General features: G+C 40.6%; 1 protein-coding gene across 4 annotated transcripts in view; it reads left to right on the forward strand.

Annotated features, from left to right (window-relative positions):
• The window catches only part of cyldb (cylindromatosis (turban tumor syndrome), b), a 34,682-nt gene that overhangs the window by 3,165 nt on the left and 10,184 nt on the right, over positions 1-21,333 (forward strand). The window contains exons 1-7 of one of the 4 annotated variants that reach the window (XM_048550580.2): positions 5,731-5,923; positions 8,256-8,515; positions 9,301-9,744; positions 12,221-12,359; positions 17,647-17,957; positions 18,913-19,078; positions 19,957-20,098. In XM_048550580.2, the coding sequence (XP_048406537.1) occupies positions 9,325-9,744; positions 12,221-12,359; positions 17,647-17,957; positions 18,913-19,078; positions 19,957-20,098 (1,178 nt within the window). In that variant the 5' untranslated portion in view covers positions 5,731-5,923; positions 8,256-8,515; positions 9,301-9,324. Of the gene's footprint in view, positions 1-5,730; positions 6,495-8,255; positions 8,516-9,300; positions 9,745-12,220; positions 12,360-17,646; positions 17,958-18,912; positions 19,079-19,956; positions 20,099-21,333 lie in introns of those variants that run through there. The other 3 variants (XM_048550579.2, XM_048550578.2, XM_059652744.1) reach the window with 3 other exon arrangements.

The raw sequence follows: 21,333 nt of genomic DNA on the forward strand, positions 1-21,333 counted from the left end.
GTCTCTTTGCAACACTTCCAGGGCCTTACCGTTAACTGAATAAAGATTGGTGCTGGGTCCACTGCTTTTTGTCATTTATACAAATCATTTGGATATGAACATAAGTGGTATAGTTAGTAAGTTTGAGGATGACACCAAAATTGGAGGTATACTGGACAGCGAAGAACACTAACTCAGAATACAATATGACCTTGATCAGATTGGCCAAACAGGCCGAGAATGGCAGATGGAATTTGGTTTAAATAAATGTGAGGTGCTGCACTTTGAAAAGGCAAATTGTAGACTGAAATGATAAAGGAACTGTTTGAAAACAAAGGATTGCTGCATGTTTTTGAAAGCAAGTTACCTGTCATTTATTCTAAGTACTGCTTACACAGTTGCAGGAGTTGGAGCTGGTGCTGATGAGCTGGCGCCAAACAGGTGTACAAGTTGAGGTTCAGCCAGCAACAAATAGCTGATTGGTATATAGACTAGTGACCAGCTATCAATGAGAAAAGCCATTTTATTAGATTATAGGTAGCTAAACAGCTCAGGCTGGCAACCAGACATGCAGAGCCATCGGATCATTAGGTCAGGCTGATGTTTTCTACCCTGTTCTCTGCCGTAAAAGTCATTTTAAGCCTGAAGAAAATTGTTTACCTTCCCATCAGCAGCTGCTGTGAGCTATGACTTTTAAGTGTGAAACAATCACCATGTGCCTTCAGCACAGAGTGATTAGTTCATACAGTGAGAGCATTCAGAGAAGGAAGACCAAAAGGTAGCATTCTAATTAGCACAAGAATCATCTCAGCAACTCAATGAAGGGGAGCCACTGACAGCTTCCCAATTTTCCCCTCCATCCATAATACTCTTTTTCCCCCTCTGTGTATGTGTTTGAAAGAGAGAGAGTTGGGGAATCTTAAAGGAATGAGGGGTTTAACTAGTCAATTTTTATGCCAATGGTTAGTAATTGTTCATTTGTGGCTACAGTTGTAGTAATAAATAGTAATTCTTGTTAAGTACAGAAACCTCGGCCATGCTTTCTGTCAATGAGGGTCTAAGTGAATGGCAAATTGGAAATTTTGCATATTGTTTAAAATCTTTAACTTCTGTGCCAACTCTGGAAAAAGCAGGAATTGATTTCCAGTGAGGTGTAACAGTGTGATGTTGTCAGGCAGTTAGAACCAGACCCCTAATGCTCTGAGTGACCAGAATTCTCTTCAACTCCTCTCTAACCCTTTTACTGCTTTTAGTTACTAAAAGAAATTGGACCTTCTGCTCCACTGTATGTAGGCACCTAATAATTTTATACACCTCCATCAAGTACCTCCTTAGCCTCCTGTATTATAATCCCAATCTATCAAATAGTCTCTCATGGCTAAAATTTTCTACTAACAGCAACATCCTCATATATCTCCTCTGTATGGTCTCTAGTAATCTCATACCCTTCCTGTAATGTGGTGAACAGAACTGTTCACAGTTTTCTAGCTGTGGTCTAACTAGTATTTATTTTTTTAAGATTTTCATAACCTCACTGCTCTTACATTCTACTTCTGGCTTAATAAAAGAAGGGATTCTTTCTGATGAAGGGTCTAGGCCCGAAACATCAGCTTTTGTGCTCTTAATATGCTGCTTGGCTAGCTGTGTTCATCCAGCTCCACACTCTGTTATCAGGGATTCTTTATGCCACATGCGCCACATTAAAGTTCTAGAGCTTTTACAGCATGGAAAGAGGCCTTTCAGTTCAATGTATCTGTGTCAGTCATCAGACATCGACCTATTTTAATACCAATTTCTAGCAATTGGCTGGTAGTCAGTGTTCTCTCTAATATGGTTTATATAAGCATGGACCTCTGAGGTCCATGTTTGGCAGTGACTTCCACAATTGACATTCCAATGCTGATCGCTGTGCGTGGAACTTAGAGTGGATGTACGTGCACATAGCTGTGCAGCTTAGAGGAAATGTTATGCTATGGCATTTCAAGTGCTCATCTAAATTCTTCTTAAATGTCTTGAGGTTTCCTGCATCTACTACCATTTTAGGCAGGTGTGTTCCAGCTACCTACAATCCTTTGGTTGGAAACATTTTACTCTCAAATCCTCTCTAAGCTTCCTCTTTCTTACCTTAAAATGGTTTCCCCTGGTTATCCAGCCCTCTACTAAGGGGAAAAGTTCCGCCCTATTTATCCTGCCTCTGTCCCTCATAACTTTGTGCATCTCAAGCAAGAACCCCTCAACCTTCTCCGCTCTGTGGAAAATACCTTCAGCCTATTTGGTACGTCTTCATTGCTGAATCACTTCAGCTCAGGCAACATTCTGGGTGGATCTTCTCTGCACCTTCTCTAGTGCAATCATGTCCTTCCTATAGACTGGCAATCAGAACTGTATACAGTATTCCAGCTGTGCCCCAACTAACATAATATACAACTCCATCATAACCATCTTGCTGTTGTGTTCTGTGCCTTGACTGAAAAACACAAGAATCCTATATAACCACTTACCTTACTTATTTACCTGTTCCTCTGCTTTCAAGGATCTATGGACATGCACGTCAGGGTCACTGATCACCCATACTTCCTATGGTCCCAGGGTTGAATGTTTTCCTTTGCCTTGTTCATCCTCCCAAAATGCATCAGCTTACACTCTTCAGGATGAAGTTCCATTTACCACTGTTCAGCTCATCTATCATTCCATAGTCTAAGACTTGCTGCCTTTCTATTTACCACACTAATTTTTGCGCCATCTATGAACTTACTGAATGTACCTTCTACCTTCAAGACTAGGTCATTAATTTTCTTAATCATACACTGTATATTTAACTCATTGAGATGTACAATGTAAAGAAAGCGATTTATCACTGAGCCATAAAGAATACCAATAAAAATGGCCTTACAAGTCACATTTTTTTTTATTCATGGGATATGGGCATTGCTGGTTAGGACTGTTTTTATTGTGCATCTCCTAATTGCCAGTTAAGGGGCAAGCATATTTTTGTAGGTCTGGAGTCTAGTGAAGGTCAGACCAGGTGAGGATGCCTGTTTCCTTCTTTGAAGGGGATTAAGTGAACCAGATGATTTATTTTCCGACAAGTTACAATGGCTTTCTGGTCATCATTAGACTCTTGATTCCAGACTTTTATTTGAATTTAATATCCACCATCTGTCATGGCATTATTCGAACCTGGGTCCTCACAACATTACCTAGTTCTCTGGATTAAAAGTACCACTGTTCCATCATCTTGCCACTCCTTACTTCAGCCACTGTGTTAATTTTGGTTTAATTTCCCTTTGGATGGCATGTATTTTTACTTCTCTCACCTATATGGCCTATGGGTCCTTGCCAAAAGCAATAATAAAGTGCAAATGGACTAGATTAAATTCAGTACATTCACTGACCCTCCTTATCACCTCCTCAAAATTTCACTTACCAGATTCATGGTGTCTGCCTCAGATTACTGTGTGCCATTAGGTTTATCCAAAACATTAATTGTTTTTTTCATTCCAACATTTTACATTTTTATTCCCGCTTCTCAGCATGAACTAAATATTGACCATTGAAAGTCCACACAACAAATTAAAAAGTTGAAAATATCCCTTGGTTACTGCTTATCATGCCATGTGGTAAAATGTAAGTTAAAACCAGAAAGTGCTGGAGAATCTCAGAGGGTCTGGCAGCATCTCTGAAGAGAGAAAGCAGAGTTAATTATTCAAGTTCAGTGAAACCAAAGAGGTGATGGGTGAGATAGTGTAGAATTAGATGAGGAGGAGCAAGTGGAACAAAACAAAAGTCCGTTTTGTGAGCAGTTTTGGTCCCTTTATTGAAAGAAAGATTTAATTTCATTGGAGGCATTCAGAGAAGCTTGAATTGGATGATCCCTGATATGGAGAAACTATCTAATGAGCAAAAGTTAAATAAGATTGGGACTCTAATCATTGGAATTCAGAGGAATGAGAGGTGGTCTCATTTTGACATACACAATTCTTAAGGGCCTTGCCGAGTAAATGCTGAGAGGATGTTTCCCCTCATGGGACAGTAAAGGAATGGAAGGCATGTTCTAAGAATAAAGGTGCACCAATTAAGATTGAGATGAGGAGAAATTTCTTCTGTTGGACGGTTATGAATCTTTTGAACTGCTTGCAACTGAGAGCTGTGGGGACTGAGTCCTTGCAAATATTTGAAATGGAGATACATATTTTCTTGATCAGTAGCGGAATCAAATGTTATAGGGAAAATGCGGAAACGTGGACATGAGGAATGTCAGATCGACCATAATCCTATTGTATGGCAGAGCAGGCTCACGAGTGTGAATGGCTGATTCTTGTTCCTATTTCTCATGGTCTTATTGTCAGAGGAAGGTTAAGAGTGCAAACAAAATTGGAGATTACAGGGTCATGGAAAGAAGGCAAATGTTATGTCAAATTAGAGGTGGGTCCAAGATAGGTGTTTATTCTAGATGTTAATAGCAGAAACTGGGTCAGCAGCAAAACCGAGAAAACCAAACTGTGGGGGACTAGAAAGCTGTAAAATGCCGAGATGGAATGAGGTCGTATTCCCCAATCATGTGTTGGGCTTTATTGGAACATTGCAGCAGTTCTCATACAGGAGTCCAAGATGGTGCATGAAAATGGCAAGGAACTGAAAGCGCGAGAGGTATACTTACTGTCTGAATGGAGGCATTCCACAAAATGGTCACCCAGCCTGCACTCAGTCCAGCATTCACAGTATTCTGCTTTTGTATTGTGATGTGGTATACTAAGATTATTTATTGATCTGTATTTCAATTGCTGAAACCTGTCTTCTATTATATCTCAATTCAATTTTGCACAAAGGATAACAATGCTTCTGTATTTTGTTGTATAGAATGGCATAATTTGCATTTAGTGTGGAGTTTTTAAGAAAGCAAAATTGACAAATTGTCAGCACCTCTAAAGTAAGCTGCATGCACAAGAAAACAGGTTTATGGTCTCTGAGGCAGGATACATGTTGATGGCAGCAGTTTTATGCTATTGCAAAGTACATGGGGCTTGGAGGAGCCTTATGTTATCGATTGAATGCTGCATGTTCCCCAGAGCAACTCTGTGCTGTTCATTACAAGAGCTTGTGACCCGCACCGGTTCTACACTGTCTATAACAACGTGCATTACTTCTGAAACATCTTTGTACTATCTACTACAAGGGGTATGTCTCGTCAAGCAACTCTGTACGGTCAATCGCTAGGTGCATGTCTACTAAAGCAGTTCTGCACTGTCTATGGGTGCATTTACCCTGAAACAGCTCAGTACTATCTACTGCAATGTTCATGTCTTCTCAAACAGCTCTGTGCTGTAAATTGCATGACCGATGTCCCCTGAAACTCTACTGTCTGTTGTAAGGTAAGTATCCAGTAGCAGCTCTGTACAGCCTATGCGAAGTGCATGTATCTGAAATAGTTCTGTACTATCTACTTAAAGATGCATGTCTCCTGAAACAGCTCTGGATTGTCTGCTGCAAAATGCACGTCACTGAAGCAGCTCTGTGCTATCCAACGTAAGATGCAAGCCCTTTGAAGCAGCTCTGCGCTGTCTATTCTGAAGTGCATGCCCTTGATGCAGCTCTGTACTGTGTTACAAAGTGCATCTCCTGTGCAGTGCTGGGCACCCTCGGGAAGCATACGCCTGGTTCCTTGTCAGATATAGATATCGCGAGATCTGAGGTGCATGCGCAGTTGGCGCGCCTCGGCGTCAGGTGGGGGGGAGTGGAGCGGCGATTCCAACTGAAGGCAACAGCCGCCTCCGCGGGTTGGGGGAGAGAAAGTGATATAACCCGGTTCTGGGGGGGTGGGTGTGGCGGCTCTTATTAACTGGGACTGGAGTAACTGGAGAGCCAGAGACTGCGGGGGGGGGGTCAGTAAGTCGGGTACGGTTGTCGGCTCTAGGCCTCAGGCCTTGTCCGGCTTATACACTCGGTGAGTGCAGCTGCTGTTCCGGCTTGAAAAGTCTAGTGTTCACAGACCCCGGCTCTGCACAGGAGACCAATATTCCGTGGGGGTTGTTCACCTGACTCGCTGCAGTTATTTATTGGGCATGATCTGGTTTTGTTACTAAACCAGTGTCTGGCGGGGTTTGTTTTGCTGCCCCCTCTGCCCTCGGTCCGGAAATCTCGCTGTGGCGTCGCACATCCTATCGTTGGATCGAGCCCTTACACAGTTTGAGTTTAAATCCGTTTTAAATTAACAGATGAACTGATTGGAATTTAAAAGCGAAAGAATACTGGAGTCCGAAACAGAAATTGCTGAGCTTTTCTGTTTTTGTTGTTGTTGTTAGTTTTAAAAACTTGTTTTGATTAGAGCTTCTTTTGCGAATTGCCCGTTTCGGAAGGCGATGCACTGCAGGTTTTTGTTTGCATTGATTTCATTTATGAAAATCGAAGTTTGGATGAGGAGGCGGGCCTGTCACCGTTTGTGCTATAGATAGTTCATCAATCACCTTTAAAGTTGAAAGCACGCGTTTCGAAAGTTTCGGTGGTTTCCCGTGCAGGTTTGTAAATATGTTGTTGCAGTTAGAACAGAGTTGTCAGTTTTTGTAAATGATATTTCTGTCATGTAGCTTCACAATGTTTGACCGTTGCAGTTGATTTGTTTAGGAAGCTCGTGAAGACTTGAGAGACTGCAGAAAAGATTAAAGAGAGTGGATTTTAAGCCGAAGAAGTTATGTAGATGGGTTGTTTTCTTTAGAGAACGGCATCTTAGAATTCCTATAGTGTGGAAGCAGGCCATTCAGCAAATTGAGTCCACATCCACCTCCAAACAGCATCCCACCCACCTACGTTTCCCACGGCTAATCCAGTTAGCCTGTTAAATTCTTACATACTGTTTTAACACCATTTAGATATCTGTGAGCCAACAGCACGGAGTTAGATTGAATCTGTAGAATCCTGACAGTGTGGGAACAGGCCATTCAGCCCAGCGAGTCCACACCAATCATCAGTGGAGCATCCATGCCCCTCCTGTAGCCCTATATTTCCCATGGGGCTAACACACCTATCCTACACATCTCTGAACAGTATGGGTAATTTAGCATGGCCGATCCATCTAATCCACATACAGTTGCCCAGGTTGGAATTGAACCTGGGTCCCTGGCACTTTTACATAGCAGTGCTAACTACTGAGTCATGTAATAGATTTGATTAGGTGCTGAAAATAATGAGGAAAGGATCTAGACAGAGTTGATGGAGAAGAAACATGCCAGTGGCAGAGTGTGTAGTGAAGCCGGCTTCAATCATAGTTCTCAAAAGGGAAATGAATAGTTCTAAAATTCATTCGTGAGATGTGGATGCTGCTGGCTGGGCCAGCATTTATTCTCTATTCCCTATTCCTAGTTATATTTACTGGAGGCAATGATGAGCAGCCATCTTGAACTGCTGGAGTGTTTTTTTTTAAGTACACCTACATTGTTGCCAGGATTTTACCCAGTGTCGCTGAAAGAATGGTGACATAATTCCAAGTCAGGACGGTGGGGAGCTTGGAGTGAGTCTTGCAGGTAGTAGTGTTCCCATGTGTCCGATGACCTTGTCCTTTTTTTTGTTCTAATCAACTTGTTCAGAGACATAATTAAACATCTCTGGAGTAGATAGGACTTGAACCCACGCCTTCTGGTTTAACATTAGGGACAACAGCACTATGCCACCACAGGGGGCCCTGAAGGATGGCAACAGCAAGAATCGCTAGAAACAGTGAAGAGTGGAATAGATGGTATTGGCCATATGTTTGAAAGCTATTGTCCAAGGAACCTTAGTGAATTTCTGCACTGCATCTTTTAGGCATCAGTGGTGGAGGGAGAGCATATTTGTGAAAGTGGTGCCAGTCATGTGGGTGGCTTTGATTCAGATGGTGTCAAGCTTCTTGAATGTTGTTGGATCTGCACTCATCTAGGTCATGGGAAATATTCTGTCACGGTCCTGACTTGGAGTTGAGCGATTTGCTGCTGGATTACTGAGCATTGGTCTGCTTTTGTAGCTACGTTATTTGTACAGCTAATCTGGTTCAGTTTCTTAGATGTTGATAGTAAAGGATTCAACGATGGTAATGCCATTGACTGTCAAGGGATATCTAAAGAGGGTGAATTAGCAGGGTTACAGGAAAAAGATGAGAGAATGGGACTAAATTAATTCCTCTTGTAGAGAAATGCTTCAATTCTTACAACTGGGGAATCAATGCTGTATGTAAGGTGCCTCAGCACAGCATCTTGAATATTCTCTTGTTAATATACTTGTGTTTTTAAATTTTTTTCCATCATAAGGTTTGAATGGACACAATCTCTAAAGCAAGACTGTAATGTTCAGCAATGGACAAGGAAGGAATCAGTGAATTAATTTGAAGCTAATATAAACTCGCTAGACTGATTCATCAACAGATCTGCTGTATGGAGATACTTTTGCAAAATATCTTGATGACGTTCTTGTGTATAACATACGTGAGGAATAAAGAAACTGAAAGCTAAAGTATCAAAATCCTGGATTTTCATTTGATGAACATTCCACCACCAGGATACTTGTGGAAGTAAGTCTCAAACTGTTTGTATTCCTCTCAAAAGAATAGTGAGGAAAGTTTATTCACTGTCTACTGATCTTATTCATTGCTGTCTTCATTGAAGTTTTGGTTGATATCATAAGGAACTGTCGTAGCTCGTCTGTGCCAGGCTTTTCTTGAAGATCCATAGATTTTTTTTAAAAGTAAATGCATTTAGTAAAAAGTAAATCCTTTTGGATTCTGCAAGCAACTTAATTGTATTATACCTTATTTTAAAAAAAAGTTAGTGGGATATGGATGATGTTGGCCTGGTCAGCATATGCTACTATACCCAGTTGCCTGTGAGAAAGTCGTTGTGGGCTACCTTCTCAACTGTTATAGTCCATTTGGTGTAGGTACCCCTATAATACATCAGGGAAGAAATTCCAGGATTTTGATTCAGCAACACTGAATGAACAGCAATATGTTTTCATGGATAATTTTTGGGATCATCCTGAGAAAAGTGCACAAACAGCTTATGTCCTTTGTCAGATGAAATGCCTGCTGGGGTACCCGATGGTCATCTGCTTTGGAGTTCCTTTGATGTCAGCGTGGTCTCAGCTTGCTAGTGAATTAGATCAGAACAGGACCTCCTTGGTTTACTCAGTAATCTGTCATGAGAGTGCAATTTTCGAGATACTATTTTTGTGAGACCAGACTCTCTTGAATTGCTGTGAACCTCCAGATGTGGTTGTATGATGATGAAATGATCTTGTTTTTATCTTTGTGGCCTATAAATGGAGAAAAGAACCCCACTCAATTCTAATCCTTTTCAGGTCCTTGGATTGCCCAAAATCAGAATGGGAGGAATTGAAAAAGATAGACATTATTTTGTTGTGATGAAAGAATTTACTGACAACAAGAAGAAGATCCAAAAAGGTTTATTGGGATATTTCACCAGGTCAGAAAATGGGGAATTATCTGCCGTTGTGGACCTTAACAAAAAGACCATAAAATTAGCAAAAGTGAAGCCAGAAGATGTCCAAACAATCAGCAAGGATGAAGCAGAATTGCTTCTTGAAATCCAGGACATGTCTCATCGATGTGCACTTGTTCAGAATGAAAATCTTTTCAAATCCATTTCTGTCCTACAAATTAATGACATTGTACAAGTGAAAGGGGCCAAGGAAACATGGATAGGAATTGTCAAAAATATTACAAACTCCAAACGTGACAATGGATTGAAACTAAATGGAACATTGTTTCAAGTCGAGAGTGTGGTAAGCAATGCATACCTGCTGCTAAATATTATAGGATAGAGACAGATTCTGACTAAAGTTTATCACACTTTCCAACTCCAGGAAGTACATATAGATTTGTATTGAAGTACTGTAAGTTGCAGGACAAAGTACAGTCTATTGTTTTATTGGAATATGAATTTTCTTTTGCCTCCTATCTCAATTATGTCTTCTTATTCAGGAATTAAATATTTGTGTAATATTAGGCTAAAGAGTGGCAGAGTGGTGCTCAATGGTTAGCACTGCTGCCTCACAGCTCCAGGGACCTGGCTTGGATTCCAGCCTTAGGTGACTGTCTGTCTGTGTGGAGTTTATGCATTCTTCTTGTGTCTGTGTGAGTTCCCTCCCACAGCCCAAAGATGTATGGGCTAGGTGGTTTGCCATAGTAAATGTGGGGTTACGGGATAAGGTACAGGGCTGGATCTGGGGCTCTTTAGAGGATTGTTGCAGACTCGATAAGCTGAATAGCCTCTTTCAGCACTGTTGGAATTCTGTGATTCTCTATACGGAGCTCAGAAGGACTCCTTGAAAGCTGAGTGATTGGACTGACTTTTTCCAGGAGTTTAGGCTTTCACTCTGCATGAGGTTCAAAGTGTGAGGAAAAGCTCTGGTGATTTGTGTATTGCACAATGGCTGTTTTTATTCATTAACATCAGAGTTTGACTTCAGTGAGTCCACGGAACCATATAAAATTTTCAGAGTGTAACCAAAAATATAACTTATTTCCATCAGATAACAAATGTGACATTTTAAATCATTTGTCAACTACATGTGAGCATTGTTGACTGGCCAGAATTTATTGCTAATCCATAGTTTCCCATGACAAAGGGATAGTCAGCCATTCTCCTGGAATGCAGGTCAGGGAGGCCTAGTGGTAATATCACTGGACTGTTAATCCAGAGACCTAGATAACCTTCTGGGGACCTGGGTTCGAATCCCACCATTGCAGTTTGAATTCAATAAATTTCTGGAATTAAGAATCTAATAATTACCATTAATCCATTGTTAATTGTCAGAAAAACCCATCTGGTTCACTAATGCCTTTCAGGGAGGGAAACTGCCATCCTTACCTGGTCTGGCCTACGTGTGACTTCAGATCCACAGCAATGTGGTTGACTCTGAATATCCCTCTGGGCAACTTGGGATAGGCATTAAATGCTGCCTAGCCAGTGATGCCCTCATCTGGTTAATGAGGGCAATGAATAAAGACAAATTAAAGGTAGGGCACCAGAGTTGTTAGGGAGAAAGTTGCAGGATTTTGATCCAGTGACGGTGAGGGAATGATGAAAATGTTCCCAAGTCAGAATGGTGTGGGGCTGGGAGGGCAACTTGTAGGTGGTGGTTTCCAGTGTATCTGTTGGCCTTGTCCTTTTGTGTGGTGAAATTGAGTGTTTGGGAGCTTCTATCAAAGGGAGCTTGATGAGACACTGCATTTCATCTTGTGGATGATGTTCACTGGTGGAGGTAGTGAATCTATAAGATGGTGAATGGTTGCTAGTCAAGTGGCTCCTTTGTCCTGGATAATGCAAAACTTGTGCATTGGCATCCAGGCACATGAAGAGAATTCTATCACACTCCTGGCTTGTGCCTTGTAGACGGTGGACAAAGTTTGGAGACTCAAGGGGTGAGTTGCTTACCATACAATTTCTATTCCCTGGCCTGCTCTTGTAGCCACAGTGTTTATATGGCCAGCGGTAACTCCCAGAATATTGATAATGGAGGGTTAAAAGATGGTAATGCCATTGAATGTTTTGGGGGGATGATTGTGGTTTGTCACTTGTGACCATTTTAGATAGTTTGGAAAATTGTGGTGTGTAAGTTGTTTTCCACACTACAGGGGTAATGATTTTCTTTGGTTTTCTTTGTTTTGGCATTATCATGTACCTTTCCCAGGCAAATAAGTAAGTTGTTTGGATCCTTCATCCCAGCCCTTTAACTGAAACAAACCAATATTTTTCTAAATGAAGGATGCAGCTTTTGATTTATTTTCTGTACTGCATGCGTCTCCGCTTTCTCTTTCCTCGCCACAATTGCTGACAAGGGCATGGATTTGTAGCAATTCCTGGCTGCACCAGATGGTACAATATGCTAGTGGTATAGTGTATCATACCATCAAGAATGTTCAATTTAATTTTTGCTGTCCTTTTGCTGAAGATCTTGTACCCTGAATGGTATTTACCCACATTCTGCACACCTTTTCTCTGAATCATTTAGGTAGGTAGAAAATTCTCTGGCTGTGTGGTTTTGTTTAGTTGCTTGTATGATTCAACTTGTGAGTGACCCTCTCTTTTAACGTTGCGATAAAAGCTGCGCAGTGACCCATCGATTTTCCTTGATGTTGTTTTCTTATCTGTTTGGGATCAGTTTACATTTTCTTTAAAACCTAACAACCACAGCATCAGATTGCAAGTTATGCTGCTATTTGTCAAAAACGTTCTTTTCTCCCATCTCAATGCAGGAGGGAGAAGACCATAAAACGAAAGGGAGGAAAAACGTCAAACACACTTTAATTAATGCAGGGGATATCACTTGTGCAAGTAATACTAAAGTGGGACCATCTCATTCAGATGATAAAGAGAATAAATTATACAGTGATGGTAGGTTCGAACATCAGTCGACAGTTTTCACTGGTCGGAGTTCTTGTGTATATAGCTGCCTATATATCTACATCTATCTAATGTTTTTGAATATTTTAGTGTTTAATACTGATTTCATAGTATCTTCTAGATAGGATACTGTGAAATGTCAGCTATCTATTGTTAAGAGCTATTTTATCACTTTCCTGTAATATAGATTGTTCATGGATCATGGTGATGGAGCTCCATGCGCTGACTGAAGATGGGTACTGCATATTTTTATCCTGCAGAGTGATAACTCTAAAAGAAAGATTTGAATTCTTACTGACCAAGTTAGAAGAATCGTTCTAATGCATACTGTAGTGAACAAAAATCAATGTTAACGAAATGCTTACATAGTAAGAAACTTGTACTCCAAGCAGCAGAAAAGATGGCTTTTATGGATGTCTTAATGCCAATGGGTGCATATTTCCCAGCTTTGCTGAATCCGTAGTATCCCTCAACCATTGAAGACTCTTCTTTTGACGTGGTCAGAATTTCTGATCTGTCAGTCAGCAGTAAGAGCCGCTCTGTGATTTTTTTTTTAAAATTTTTGGCTCAGCAGGACAAATCTTCCATTGTCCTTAACCGATGGTCAAGCTACTCCCGGTATTCTGTCTGGTAGTTAACTGGCAAGATGGTCTTTCCCCAACTGCTGAGCCATCTTTCTTTCTTTCTCAGTCTCTCTGCTCAAAGACTTTGAGGTGGAAAATCTGTAAAAAGAAGAACATCTGCTTCATGCTTTGTTTTCAGGTATGTAACATTGCACCTCGCCCTCATAAGTCTTGACCTGGCCCTCCTGTCCCATTGTATCTAAGTCATGCAGCCATTTAGGCAGAACTCAATGGATAATGTGATTTTCTTCATTGTTCCATTTTATGTTAGGTTAAAGAAACAGATCGAAACATAATCATGTTGTCAATCACACTTCGTAACACAGTTTACGAATGAGACAGATTCAGAAACCCATTGCAGCCATACAATCGTTAGCCATTCAACATCTTAGATGTACTTTGGGAGTAAGGCTTGGAGTAGGAAAAGTTAGAAGTAGAATTAACTTCCACGTTCATGTTGAAGTGGTATTCAGTTTTTTTAGGGGAGGAGACTTCAGTAAACATTAACATGTTCCTTTCTTAATTTTGCAAAGTTCATGCCATCATCTAAAGGAAAATAGTGCTATAATTGAAGAAAAGATTTTCTTCTGTTCTTGGTAACAATTAAGTAGCTGCTAATTAGTTAAAAGTGCAGTAAACATAGGCAAAATATGTAGAAAAAACATGCTTATCGACATGTTCTGATGTTTTACCCATTGATTGTGTTCCTTTGCCTGTGTGGATAGAGTTCCCTCTATTGACACCAAATGGGTGCTGCAGTCAGAATCCCTCTTGTCCTCGCTTACAACACATCATCCTCTCACATTTCCACCATCTGCAATCCAACCCCCACCACCAAAAACATTTTTCCCTCCCCACCCTTATCTGCTTTCCAGATCGATCACTCTTTCTCCTTAACTCCCTTGTACACTCCACACCCCCATCCTGCCCCACCACACCTGGCACGCCTGCCCCCACACCTCCCCCATCCCAGGCCCCAAGAAGACTTTCCACATCAAGCAAATGTTCACCTGCACATCTGCCAATGTGGTATACTGCATCCGCTGTACCTGTTGTGGCCTCCTCTACATCGGGGAAACCAGGCGGAGGCTTGGGCACTGCTTTGCAGAGCACCTATGCTCGGTTTGCAATAAACAACTGCACCTCCTAGTTGCAAACCATTTCACCTTCCCCTCCCCTTCCTCAGACGACATGTCCATCCCGGGCTTCTTGCAGTGCCATGACTATGCTACCCAAAGGTTGCAGGAGCAGCACCTCATATTCTGCTTGGGAACCCTGCAGCCTAATAGTACCAATGTGGACTTCGCAAGCTTCAAAATCTCCCCTCCCCCTACCGCATTCCAAAACCAGCCCAGCTCGTCCCCGTCTCCCTAACCTGGCTTTGCCCCCATCTCCTACCTACTGACCGCATCCACCCCCTTGACCTGTCTGTCCTCCCTGGACTGACCTATCTCCTCCCTACCTCCCCACCTACACTTGCCTTTACTGGCTCCATCACTGCCTCTTTGACCTGTCTGTCTCCTCTCTACCTATCTTCTCCTCTATCCACCTTCTATCTGCCTCCCCCTCTCTCCCTATTTATTTCAGAACCCCCTTCCCCTCCCCCATTTCTGAAGAAGGGTCTAGGTCCGAAACGTCAGCTTTCCTGTTCCTCTGCTGCTTGGCCTGCTGTGTTTATCCAGCTCTATACCTTATCATCTCAGATTCTCCACCATCTGCAGTTCCTACTATCACTGCGGTCAAATTGTGAGGCAAATTTAGATTGTTGCTGTATCCCTACAAGTATTGGCACAATGAGGTTGATTTTCTCTGCACAACACACATTCGATAATTGCTAATTATGTGACAGCAAGGCATTTTGTAAGTGTGTCCCAACTCGAGGGCATATCGTGGCTGAAATATCTGTCTTGGATAGCAGGACAGATTGAGTTAGATCTCTTGCTTCAATTTTGTGACAATCGAAACTTTGAGAGGGGAAAATAAATAAGAAAAAAGATCTCTCCAACTTCATAAGCTACCAGAAATTCCCATTGTCTACCTGTATCTAAAAATGTTATTTAACTCTATACCCTCAAATACATTCACCTCATAATAAAAGCTTCAGTATATTTTTTGTGTCTGATTTAAGTGTAATGTTAAATGATCTTTTTGTTAATATTCAGACCAATAAGTCATCCTGTGTGAGATACTACTTATTGCCTGTCACCAGTCATGTTGGGCAAAACTGATTTTCATGCGTCAAGAATTACAGGCAGTTTGCTGTCATGTTCGCACCATCTTTTTCGAACAATTAGCTGCATCTTCTCAGCACACTGTGGAATGAGACACCATTACTGCCTCCAGATATTGTACTTTCAATTGCTGGATGTCTTTTTGAAATGTTGTTGCATATCAAAAATGAACTCCTTTAGTAAACACTGACATTTACACTCAAAGTAGTTTAGGAAATTACCTTAATTTACAGGAGAAATTGTAAGTCTCTTTAACCAGTTCCTTTCTCCTCTCACCTTAAAATAATGACCTCTAGTTTTGAACTCCCCTACGCTGTGGAAAAGACCTTTGCTAGTCACCTTATTTATGCCCCTCGTAATTTTATAAATCCCTCAAGGTCACCCGTCAATCTCCTATGCTCCAACGGAAAAAGGTCCCGGCCTATCCAAACTCCTCTTTTAACTGAAACTCTGAGTGGTTGGTTTGTGGAATGAACTACCACCGGTGATTGTTGCAGCTACAGTTACAACATTTAAAATTCATTTGGAAAGGTGCATGAATAAAAAAGGTTTAGAGGCATATGGATGAAACGCAGGCAAATGGAACTAGTTCAGTTTGGGAAAGGGCCTGTTTCTGTGCTGTATGACTCTGTGACTCTTAAAGTTCTGAATTGCAGTTTTATTGACAGTAGTAACGTATACATGGGAGTAGTAGGCAGTTGTTAGCTTAAAGATGTTGGATCCTAAATGCAATTTAAAATTAATTCAGCTAAAAAAACTAAAATAAACCAAATGCACATGCACCAGTGACCCCCTGTTTCTAACTGTCCATCCCCAGCTCTGTCTGAACTTTGGAAGCCTACCATTCAGGTTATTGTTGAGTAACTGACTATCGTGGAAAAAAAGTACCTTCTCTATTCCAACACACAAGGAAGTGTGATAATGCTTGATAACAAAGAGACAATCTTCTGAATTTCACAAGGCTGTCTCAGAGTTCAGTTTGAAAACTTACCTCTGGTTACATTTTTGTGGCAAGTATATTAAGTCTTTATTAGTTTCTTTTCTACTTGAGGGATAACCCTACTTGCATGCCTACTGATACTTAGTATTATTGGCATTTACGTTTTACTTCAGAAAGAACAATTGTTTAAACAATGGATGAATTTTAATTTCAGCGTTGAAATAAAGCAAAATATAGGGATTTTTGCACTCTTGTCATTGTTACAATTTTCTCTCAAGTCAAATGGAGAATTAAGTGCAAACAAAACCAGAAATTGCTGTTGAAACTCTCAGGTCTGGCCAGATCTGTGGGGAGAAAGCAGTGTGAACATTTTGAGTGTGGTAACTCTTCAGCAGAGCCCAGTTGATGCTGCCCACAGATGCTGCCAGACCTGCTGAGTTTCACCAGCAAGTTTTGTTTTTGTATTAGATCTTCGGTATCCACAGTTTTTTTAATTGGAGAATTAAGTAGATGGAGGGGAAAGCTTTTGTGATTGCCAATTCAAGAATTTGTCCAAAAAAGATCCTGTAATGCAGTTAGAAGAAAAATTCAATTTTCTGAACTCATCCTAATCAAACCAGACTTGACAGACTTGTGCAAATAATTGAGGCTGATGCTTCAATGCAGTATTGAAAGAATGTTGCTCTGTGGCACGCACCATCTTTTGAATAAGATGTTAAATTGAGATCCTGCCTGCCCCTGTAATTAGATGTAAAAGGTACTACAACACTGTTCAAAGATGAATGTTTCTTTCAGTAAACTAACAAGTGTCTATCAGTTAATGAATCACTAAAACGTGTTCTGTGGTAATGTATCTTGGTATTTGTGAGACTGTGTGCAAAACTTGTCTGTACAATGCAATAGTTAATATTACCTCAGATGGTTTTTAATTTGGCTATAAAGCTTGAGATTGTGAAAGGTGCTCTATATCTGAGTTCTTTCTTTTATCTATTATTCCATTCTGATACATAACATGTTGCAGAGTTTTAAACTTTTGATGCTGTGAAAATGTGCCCATAACTATCGCAGGTGAACAACCACCTACAGATTTTAAAAGCTTGCATCGTTGTGATTTGGATTTAACACCAGTCCAATCAACCATGGTGTCTTTCTCCAATATTGTTTTTATTTTAAACCGACATTTGCATGTAATTTACTTTTTCAGTTGCTAACCTGAGTTTGGCCCATTAAGATTTTCCTTTAATGCACGTGATATTTTTTGTAAACTCCTCGGGGAAGACATCAATCTAAAATGGGAAGAGACCATCTTCCCCTGCCTGACCCTTAACCTTCAAGAAATATGAGTAGAGAAATGTATTCCCTGAACTCAGGATAGTTAAAGTCAGAATATGGTTGATATGGGTATGTATTTTATTTAATGTAAATGATCTTTGTGTCACAGAAATGAATTATTAGTGATTTGGCACATCCTGTCACTTTCTTAGATGCAGAAAACTGGAACAAGCCCCCAGTTGGAAGTCAGTCTCCTAGTTTATCGCCCAGAAATATGGGCAGAGAAAAATCAGATGAAGTTTCAACCTCGGCTCATTTAAAGATTTCTAAACACTACAGTTCCAAAACTTTCAACTCTACACTGTCCATTCCTGGTCAAAAACTTGCGGAGAGTGACAGTAGTGCTCTGGAGGTTGAGTCAATGGTGGAAGTAAAATTGCCTAATAATGCTATAGTCTACGGAGTTATTAGATGGATTGGTATACCGGAAGGTCACGACAGCCTGTGGGCAGGAATTGAGTTGGTGAGTATAGACAATTGCGACAAGCCTTTTTAAATTTTAAAAAAAAGTACACCAGGGATGTCAAGACTTAGTGACTAGTCATGTTCTCAAAAAATGGCTCCAATTGCTTGATCATCACTGACTACCCAACTGACAAAAAAGCAACAAAAAGTGAAATTGCTGGAGGACCATTCTGAAGAAGGGTGACCAGACTCAAAACATTACTTTTGCTTTCTCTCCACAGATGCTGCCAGACCTGCTGAGCTTTGCTAGCAATTAGTATTTTGTTATTGATGTTGACTGCAGGAATTAAGGTCACATTTAAATACAGAGCTGTTGAGACCATCATTACACTCTAAATTAGATTACAGTCTTTTCGGCAAAATGTAGTCCCCCTGGTGAGGCTGAATTGCTAGCTGGCAGTAAATTATTCTCCCTCTTCTAATTATTCTACATTCTGGTTTAAATGGTGACACTTCTGGAAAGTTCTTATTAATTATGCATTTAGGAAATTGCTTTAAGTTCTAGGTGTCACATGATATTGAGTTCAGAGGAAGGGTCACCGGATCCGAAACACGAAGTCTTTTTTTTTCCCTTCACAGATGCTGCCACACCTGCTGAGCTTTTCCAACAACTTTGTTTTTGTTCCTGGTTTATAGCATCTGCAGTTCTTTTAGTTCTTATTGAGTTGGATGTTTGATTTCCTGACCATTATGCTGTGGGGAGATGTTGAACAGAAGAAATATTTATTTCCAGTGTTTCATCTGAGTGGGTCGTCTTGGTGTGCCTTCTAACAACTAGATTAAGCTGTTTCTCCCTCTTGCTGGTTGTTGCAGGACAGATTTATGATATTTGCTGAATGGGGATGTAAAATTAAATGGAACATGGCACTCTAGGGAGGGACGGTTCAAGACTGGAAAGAAAGTGCAATTTCATAACACTGGCAAGTAATATTTTTGTGTCTGTTATTACATAGGACTATGAACTAAACAATGCGAGTGATGGAACGTTTGGGAAAAATCGTTATTTTTGTTGTGAACAGAACAAAGCAACTTTTATACCATTAAGGAACTGTAAACCTGATGCCCGCTTTTCATCAAACATACTGAAGGAGGTAGTCAATAGTCCAATTCCCGCACCAGGTAAAATTATCCTTTCCACAATAACCATTTTGGGTATCCAAATGAAGAATTATAACCTTTTGGAAGTGGGGCTGTGAAAATGGCAGGTCCTGTGGGGTAAATTGGAATGTAGTGGTACCTTTTTCTGGGGGAGGAATAATTGATCTATTACTGAAGTAGTTCAGCAATTTTTTTTATCACAAACCTGTTGAGGGTGATACAGCAGCAGAGAAACTTGTTTAATGTACTTGAGCACCTGGAAGTTTTCATTCAGTGTTTGAATTAGGTACAAAAACAGAAAACCCTGGAAGTGTTGAGCCGGCTGGGCAATGTTTGTGGAATAAACTGATTGATGTTACTGGTATGTGGCTGAATTTTGGTGAGATTGTGAACCAGGATTAGTACGCTGTTACTTCTTCCCTTGAATGAATATAAGCACTGTTTATCTTTGTAGAGAAGATAATTAGCTGCTTTCATATTTATAAATATTTCATTGCAAATGGAATTATAAACCACCTTTATCATTTGATAAAGCAGGAAAATAACCTCTAATAAGTAGAGTGATGAGTTAACTGCTGAAAACGAGAGTTTAAGATCAAATATCTGTGGGTGACCTGGTTGCTTTATTTTTTAACATCTGGGTTGAGTACAGAACAAAGAATGAGAATTGTTCCTATTAATTCATAGCTCAGTCATTCAGTCTAGTCAATGGAACTTCAGGATTAGATTTTGTGGGTGTTTGTGTTGTAGCACAATTAAATTAGTGACTGCAATTTTAATTTCTTTTTATGTGGGGTTTCCAGCTATGGAGGTGGCTCCAGGATAGCTGAGATTGTTCGGACAGAATGCAGATCTTTGTCAATATTGAAAGTATTAATTTGATCTGTTTCAATTCTAAGTGAAGACAATTCAAGATAACCTGGCCATACAAGAGAACGTTGCTCCAGTTCAAGAAGAGGAAGCACTACAGCTTATGAAAGGAAGAATGAAAGGGATTCAGGGACACCACAATTCTTGCTATCTGGACTCCACAATTTTTAGGTTTGGTTGATTTTTCTAGTTTTCAGTCGATTGCTAAGATTCTACTGTTCTCGTGAAGGGGCTGACTGGATGCTGAATGCATCCAGCATATATCAATGAGGAATATATAATCTAGTTTTGGTTTTGTGCTAGGTGTAGTGGACTGTCAGTCCCTCAAGATGTAAAAATTCCTGTGTACACAATCTCTCACGTTCTAACCTGGAGCTATGTATGGGGTCATACAGTCATACAGTCATGCAGCATAGAAACAATCCTTTTGGTCCAACTTGTCTGTGGTGACCGTGTTCCCAAACCAAACTAATACCCCTCCATTTGGCCCATATCCCTCCAAACCTTTCCTATTCATTTACTTATCCAAACGTCTTTTAAATGTTGCAATTGTACCTGCATCGACTACTTCCTCTGGAGGTTTGTTCCACATATGAATCACTGTTTTAAAAGAATAAGTTGTCCCTTGTGTCCTTTTTTAAAATCTTTTTCCTCGCCGTAAAAATATAACCCCTAGATTTGAACTCCCCTACCCTAGGGAACAGACCCTTGTTATTTGCCTTATCTCTGCCCCTCATGATTTTATAAGCTTCTAAAAGGTTATCCCTCAACCTCCCATGCCCCAGTGAAAAATGTCCCAGCCTATCTTTAAACTCAAACCCTCCATTCCTGGCAACATCCTATTAAATCTTTTTTGAACTCTTTCAAATTTAATAATATCATTCCTATGGCAGGATAACCAGAACTGTACACAGTACTTCAGTAGAGGCCTCACTAATGTCTTATTACCAACTCAACTTATTTACTCAAAGGTCTGTGTGAGTGATCCTAGAGATAGCAATACTTCCCATCATGTGACCAACTAGAACCAGTCCCAATCTGGCTGCCTGCCATTGACAAGTTGTGGAAGGATTTACAAGTGAGTATCCGCCCCTGTATTTTGAGTACACCTTCCTTGGCTGTTAAGTCCTAGGTGGGACTTGAACTTGATGTTTTTGGCTCAGAGGAAGGAATGTTACCCACTGGCCCATAAGACCTCCCATTGAGTAATATGTAGGTTGTTAATGGGACCTGCTATAGAACTTGAGGCATGTCTGACCAATTACTAGCCTTTCTGTTCTCAGCTCTACCCCTTCCTTTATTAACTGTGGTAGGATTCCTTTGTCCTTTTCCATCCTGCCTGTTGACTTTGACCATTTTTGCCAACTCCAGGATGCACTGCCAAGCACATCACCCTCTCCTCTTAT

The sequence above is a fragment of the Stegostoma tigrinum genome, chromosome 19, assembly GCF_030684315.1.
Source record: "Stegostoma tigrinum isolate sSteTig4 chromosome 19, sSteTig4.hap1, whole genome shotgun sequence".
NCBI lineage: Eukaryota > Metazoa > Chordata > Chondrichthyes > Orectolobiformes > Stegostomatidae > Stegostoma > Stegostoma tigrinum.